The 7,440-nt window shown below is 36.0% G+C and overlaps 1 protein-coding gene across 1 annotated transcript; it reads right to left on the reverse strand.

Moving 5' to 3' along the window:
- Positions 1-3,795: 3,795 nt before the first annotated feature.
- Positions 3,796-6,740, reverse strand: LOC126375921 (GPN-loop GTPase 3). Its single transcript, XM_050023018.1, has 5 exons — positions 6,462-6,740; positions 6,164-6,360; positions 5,568-5,782; positions 4,500-4,605; positions 3,796-4,084 (listed from the first exon to the last, which is right to left on the reverse strand). Exons 1-5 carry the CDS (start codon positions 6,504-6,506, stop codon positions 3,814-3,816), a joined length of 834 nt encoding a protein of 277 aa, XP_049878975.1. The 5' UTR covers positions 6,507-6,740; the 3' UTR covers positions 3,796-3,813.
- Between the last annotated feature and the right edge of the window lie 700 nt (positions 6,741-7,440).

Consider the following 7,440-nt stretch of genomic DNA (forward strand, 5'->3'; position numbering starts at 1 on the left):
TGTTTACTTTTTATTCGGGATACAGTTACTAGAGTATTTTGTGAATTAAATAATGGAAAATGTGAAAAAGAGCAATGTTTTCATTTTATAAAATATATTGTATTTTTATAAAAAATACGGATAAAAAGTAACTTGAAATGGAACCAATTTTACTCGCATTTTTTTTTCTGGTAATCCTACCGAAACATAAACTTGCGAGGTGATCAGCCGATCAAGTAGTTGATGCCATATGCGGCAAATCTACAATAAGTCACGTCGATTATTTTGATGAGAAGTGTATTTTTTTTATGTATAAGTTATGAATTTGCAGTACTTGTACGGTGTATTGGATTGAATGTTAGCAGTTAATTGTATTTAAGTATTGTGGATTGAAATGTAATAGACAAGTATGGAGATAGCAGGTTAGCGTTCCTAAGAACGCGCCGATACCTGTCAATTGACGATAACTGTCAATTGTTTAAAATCACTGCCATAATATGTTGATGTTTGAATTGATGTCATCGAGAAAATTGGATCTGCCGTGAACTAAATATGACATTCTGTGGAGTGTTCTACTTGACGCAATAGAACAGACAAAATTAATTATAATTATTCAAAGAAAACAATATAACCAACTTATTTCTAACAATGGTGCTAATTCCTGTAGACACTAACTTATTTTAAGTCATACCTGCCATTTTCTTATCCGTCGAAAAGGGACGGATGATTGACAGATGGTTAATTTTATATAGAGTGGGTGAATTAATGAATAACCCAAGCGAATCAAATAGGTATCTCGCTGGTATGGAAACCGTATGACGTGTGCTGTCAAATTAATTCCGTCGGGTTATTGGCCAGTGTAAAATTTTTAGAGGGTTGTTTTAGATTTGTTAGGCACAAATCTAAAACAACCCTCTAAAAATATTTGTTAGGCACAAATCTAAAACAACCCTCTAAAAATATTTGTTAGGCACAAATCTAAAACAACCCTCTAAAAATTTTACGTGTGTTCCATAAATTTTATGCATGTCGATTACCCGTCCCTATCCCGTTCGGCGGATACAAAAATGACAGGTATAACTTAAAATATGGTGTTTACAGGAATTAGCATCAATGTATCTAATTTTAAAAATAGTAATAGTAAGCATCCTATTTACGTCCACTGCGAGGCACATGCCTGCGCCATCATCAACCGCTGCGGGTTCGTGGTAATGCATAGTAGCCAACCCATTAGCCAGTTTACTAATAAGAGATTTCAAATAGCAAGAAAATATCGGTTGTTCTCACAAGTTCGATTCATTTGTTCCATTTCGAAGCGGAATTTGTTCATACGATTTAAAGTCTCCTTAAATTCTCACTTGTTCGACTGTCGAATGGGAAAAAGTTCATAAGTGAACTAGTGATTGAAATCGAACTAATGAAACTAAATACTGAGATAATATTTGCAGATTTGTAAATCTAAAATTTTAGCGATAATATGACAAAGTCGTATCTGCTCCACAGAACCTCATAGATAGCCACGGAACAGAAGAAAGAGGATGGAAAGACCAACCCATACCACCCTTAACGCGCATTTTGTGTAAAACCCCGCTGTCGCCGGTTTAAACCCGCTCTCTTTATTCATATTCATTGAAAAGTCACAAGCAGTTGGGTGTTACATACATGGTATTTGGTACATGTGACGCCCTGCAAGCTCTTTTACTACTACTCCTGCGAATAGATGACTACGATAGCTCTACTGCTTCTCAATTTACATAGCCACTTTACTGGCAATGTATATTTTATAAGATAGGCTGCAATTCTGTCATAACTTTTAAAATAGCCGATCATATTAAGGTCGATATTTGATCTTATGCCCTGCAAGTTATAATGCACAAGACGACCTTTTAATATACTACCGAGGAGCCCCGTGGGTTGTAAAGTTTGCGGACGAGTTGAGTGCAAAGTTGAAGTACGCTCACGAGCATTAATTTGTATACACTTTGGTACCATGTCACATTAACTTTTTTGACAAATTGAACTGTAAGTCTCACTAAATGTCAAATATGTTAGTGCAACAGAGTCCTAAAGTGGGTACATTATATTGCTCATGACTACAGTGTACAACCTATTTGCTCATACTTGTATTGCGCGCGTTTCGCACTCACTTGGCCCTCCCAACCTCTTTCTTTTTTCCGTGTATTTATTGGAGGGAATACTTAAGACTAGAAATGATAATAGTGAAATGTTACTTGAGGGCGAATATATTAGGTAATCAAATATATTTTACTAGTTCTCTAATAGAAATATTCAACGAACCTAATTGGAAAACCTAGTACTCATTTTAAGGCTTGGTTTTTCTGTGTAACCTGATTTATAATAATAAACTTGTTCAATTAGTTATTTATTATAATAGTAATTCTTGTATCAAACAATGCAAACTAGATAATAATATGAATTATATCAACAATTATACTGTAATTAGTTAAATTAGGTTAAACTGTTTATGTTTGTCGAAATAAAAGGTATTTTTAAGAGAGTTCTTGTTTTTTATAGTTAACCATTCCTTCCCGGTAGTCCCCCTCTAGCGCTGGCCCCAGGTTAACTGGGAAAATATTTCCCCCTTGTCACCGGGGAGGCTACAATCCCTTCCAGTATGCACTTGTTAGCTTAGAAAAAAGGTTAGGATAGAGAGAAACAATCCTCCTTCTGGCGCAGTCGGGTAAAAAAGGATTAGGTTAGACTGAAAAAGGGTTAGGTTAGACTGAAAAAGGGTTAGGTTAGACTGAAAAAGGGTTAGGTTAGACTGAAAAGTGGTTAGATTAGACTGAACAAGGGTTAGGTTAGATTGAAAAAGGGTTAGGTTAGATTGAAAAAGGGTTAGGTTAGATTGAAAAAGGGTTAGGTTAGATTGAAAAAGGGTTAGGTTAGATTGAAAAAGGGTTAGGTTAGATTGAAAAAGGGTTAGGTTAGAGTGAAAAAGGGTTAGGTTAGATTGAAAAAGGGTTAGGTTAGATTGAAAAAGGTTTAGGTTAGATTGAAAAAGGGTTAGGTTAGACTGAAAAAGGGTTAGGTTAGACAGAAAAAGGGTTAGGTTAGACAGAAAAAGGGTTAGGTTAGACTGAAAAAGGGTTAGGTTAGACTGAAAAAGGGTTAGGTTAGACTGAAAAAGGGTTAGGTTAGACTGAAAAAGGGTTAGGTTAGACTGAAAAAGGGTTAGGTTAGACTGAAAAAGGGTTAGGTTAGACTGAAAAAGGGTTAGGTTAGACTGAAAAAGGGTTAGGTTAGACTGAAAAAGGGTTAGGTTAGACTGAAAAAGGGTTAGGTTAGACTGAAAAAGGGTTAGGTTAGACTGAAAAAGGGTTAGGTTAGACTGAAAAAGGGTTAGGTTAGACTGAAAAAGGGTTAGGTTAGACTGAAAAAGGGTTAGGTTAGACTGAAAAAGGGTTAGGTTAGACTGAAAAAGGGTTAGGTTAGACTGAAAAAGGGTTAGGTTAGACTGAAAAAGGGTTCAGTTAGATTGAAAAACGGTTAGATTAGACTGAAAAAGGGTTAGGTTAGATTGAAAAAGGGTTCAGTTAGATTGAAAAACGGTTAGATTCGTTCGATGACAGAAGGGTTTCTGTTTGTATGAAGCTCGAGAAAACAAACAAGTTTCAGTAGTAGATGACACTTCTGTCTCATCTACTACTGAAACTCATGGTATTCTTCTGAATATACTGGTCCGAGCATGGTATAACAAAACCAGGTATGCTCAATGGAACGGTGGCTGGGATACCACGCACGCTGAAGCCCAGATGTGGTACACTGAACAACAAAAAGACAAAAACCATCGTGTTATCATAAAAAATCTCTTTATTCATCTCTATCATCCTCATCCTCCGGCTCTTCGAAATCTCTGATCTTGACATCTGCGTCTTCCCCGTACTGTATTATATTATCTATGGTCAGGAGTATGTTGTCTATACTCTCCTCATCCTTAATGTTTAGCGGGTAGAAGCGAACTAGGCTGAAATTCTCTATGACCTCGCCGATAGCTTCAGTTAGTTTCGCGTACTTCTCGTGCCATTTTGATTTCGCGTTTCTCATGTCAGCCAGTAAGATGTGCGGATCTGGGTCGAGATAACTGGAAAGAGAAGAAAAATGGAAGTCGTTTAGTAATGCTAGATATTTACAATAGGTACACCACACTATTATAGGAAGAGAACATTACCACCCCATTTTACTAGATCCCGTGAATTTTCGTATTTTAAAGTTAGTTTATGATTTAGTCTTCGTTTTGTCACAACCTGGACACTTCATACAAACAAGCTCGTTTTGTGAGTATATAACAACACAGATACTACACATTGACGTTATCGTACACGCGCATCTGTGTGTGTGACGTCTAATACCATACGATTGATGACTAAAGTATATCCGAGGGGGTGAGGAAAAACCTAGCTCAGACGCTGAGGAGCGGAGAGTTGCCGTTCTATACGTATTATTCGTTATTCTGTTTTTGTAATAAGGTGATTAGAGTCTGGTTTAATAGCACTCACTTGTCCAGCTGTTTCCTCGCTGTTCTGCTGAGCAGGTCCATCTTGGTGAGGATGTTCACGTGCGGCAGCTCCAAGTTTACCATCACACTGAGAGCAGCCATTGTTCCTGGCATACGTAATATACATATGTATTACAAAAAATATTACGAATTAAAGCCAAAAAAAATACTGCAGTCCTATGGTACATCGACTTGCTTTTCAAACGTGGAGCGCCGCCGGTTCGAACCGCGGTAGCGGACTTACACCAATGAGTTATTAATTCATCTTAAGTGCAGTTTTCACTAACACAGTTGTCTCGACCATTATAGACGGCGATACGGCTCACCACCTATCACGTTGGTCTAACAGAAACCTTGCGGAGATGTGTTGATATATAGTTCATTTTATGATGGATGTTTCTCTACAGCGAGAAAAATAAGAGGATTTTTCGCCAGCCCACTTGTCATAGTTCTGTTCACTAATTCTTTTATTAGAAATATACTTTATTTAAAATTATATTTAAATATTATTTATTTATTTACTTTACTTTATACTTTATTTTTACTTTATTTTATAGTTGTAAACTCCTCAGTGAATATTAATTATTTTTATTCAAGGGACAGCTATAGAATACAATTTTTGAATGACAATAAAATATACACACATTATATTTTTGGCTCTGCTCACCCGTTAATAGATAGACACATCAAGTCAGAAGGTCAGAAAGAATTATGATGAAGGATTTTTTTTGTTGATAGAGCTTGTAATTATGATGCTGGTTCTAGTAGATAAAAATAAACATAAATAAATATTTAAGTTTTATTTTTTTAATGTCTATTTCTATCTTGCGCTTGTCCGGTTAACCTCGTAAGGCCGAGATTTCCAGACACAATACGAGTTGGATTTTAAAAGAGCATTTGGTCTTACTACTTTAAGTGAAGGAAGCATTGTTGTTGAGAGTATTTAAGTTAATAATGTGTGACAAAAAATCTATCTATATTTTATGAGCCTGGCATGATCATCCTGAGTGTTCAAAACCTCATTACAAAACTAGAATAAAAAAAAATATAAAAAGACTTATATTCTTACCTGATAAAAACTTAGCCCCATCAACCATGAACTGAGAATCGACCATAAATACAGCACAGAGCCGAAAGTTCCACCGTTGCAGCTGATCAACCAGCTTCCTCATGACAGGCAGGTGCGTGTACAGCTCGATCTGGCCTGGGCAGTCGAACAGGATGTAGTCGTCATCTACGTCTCCTAGCTGCTCCTCTAGCCAGTCGCAGTTTTCTAAGAGTGTCCTGGAAGTTGAGAAAAAATAAGTTTTATTCTGTACTCTGTTAGAATAGAATAGAATAGAAAAAGTTTATTATAAAAGGACGCACAAAAAAAGACAACAACATCATATCATATTTCCACTAAAACAATTACAAAAAAGCAAGACGAATGATGTTTGTCAAAATGATGGGCATTTATAATTTATTTTCCAGGCTGCCTACATAACTTGTTAGTAACAATGTCATAAGAAACTATTATTCTAACAATAGTATAAAACGGAACTAGTAATAAAAAATAGATACTAAACATAAAATAAAAATTATAAAATCAATCAATTCCTAATGTCTAAATCTAAATATGGTAATGGTATTAAAATATTTTCATAATTTTTCGTGCATACTAACTCTATACAAAACACGAGGCCTCCGTTGGGTCCAAACTGCAGTTCCTCATCTTCCATAGCGTCATCCAAATGAATCAGTTCCCGAATGTCCACCAGAGGTTCATAGTCAAAATGTTCTGCTGCCGGATCCAAGTTGACTACCTCCACCACCCTTTTGGAGTCTGCAGCGTGTTTAACCATTGTAGAACAATAGGTAGACTGAAAATGTTTTAAATGAATATCGTAAATATGCATAAAATGTGGTGGGTTTTCGAAAGTTTTTATCTTGCTTCCTGCCATCTTTAAAAGACTTAACTCACCTTGCCGCTACCCGCAGGCCCAACTACTAGCTGTGCGTATCGCATTTTGTATTATTTATCGAGTAATAAATGTATTTTGAGCCAAAAAATTGCTATTCAAATTGGATTCGTTTAGGTTATCTTAGTATCGTTGTTTTACAAGTCACTTAAGGCACATCTAGTTATACAACAAATTGAGAATGTTATATAAATGAAATAATAGTATTTGGGCAAGTTAATTTGTTGCTTAATACCATTAATTGGATTTATTTTCGGTAAAACACGCGTATCAATGTTTTGTTTTGATTTTTTTTTTTTTTGTTTTGGTTTTCCCCGAAGGGTAAGGCAAAGGGAACTATGCCCATACAGCCATGTCTGACGTATTTTTTTTCTTGATGATTAATGAAATGATGAAAGGTGATGATGATGAAACCTAAGCCCCCACCCTCGGAGTAGACTCCTACTCCGAACCCCAAACGAATTAACTCAAAAGTCCGCATAAACTTTTGAGTTATGAAGCGGCTTCCCAGCACGAAGCGAAAATAGGCAGATACACTTTGTTTATTGAATACTCCAATATAATAACACTCGCGAATGTCTTCCGACTAACTTAATGCGATCATTAACCACAAAACACCACTTCGTATTAATTATTTAGATTACTCAATGAAGAAAGCAACTGTCCCGTTCCCGTTTCCCGCCGAAAAGCAGTTTTGTTTTGAACATATGACGTTTGCTGTCAAAGCAATGTCAAGAAAAAAAAGGGCGGGAACCTTCGAACAAGTTAGGCGGGATTTTTTAAGCTCTCGATTTTAATTTCAATTTTATTTCCAAATTTTGTAGATATTTGCATAATTTGTACATAATTATTTAGTTTAAGTTATTGTATAAATAGTTATTTCATATCTGAATGTAAATATTTATCGTTTGGTAAGTTTTTATAAAAAACCGTAGCAGAGGCGGTCCGCTAAGGACCCGCGCGGCGGGCAAGATGCCTGGC

Source organism: Pectinophora gossypiella, chromosome 20 (assembly GCF_024362695.1).
Source record: "Pectinophora gossypiella chromosome 20, ilPecGoss1.1, whole genome shotgun sequence".
NCBI classification, from domain to species: domain Eukaryota; kingdom Metazoa; phylum Arthropoda; class Insecta; order Lepidoptera; family Gelechiidae; genus Pectinophora; species Pectinophora gossypiella.

What these genes read in the sequence shown, in the direction of transcription:
- LOC126375921 (XM_050023018.1), bottom strand. Translation starts at nt 6,506, where the DNA reads ATGCGATACGCACAGCTAGTAGTTGGGCCTGCGGGTAGCGGCAAG. An exon ending in TGGGGCTAAGTTTTTATCAG is followed by an intron (nt 4,606 to 5,567) that starts GTAAGAATATAA and finishes TACGTATGCCAG; the next exon opens with GAACAATGGCTGCTCTCAGT. An exon ending in GCGAGGAAACAGCTGGACAA is followed by an intron (nt 4,085 to 4,499) that starts GTGAGTGCTATT and finishes TTCTCTTTCCAG; the next exon opens with TTATCTCGACCCAGATCCGC.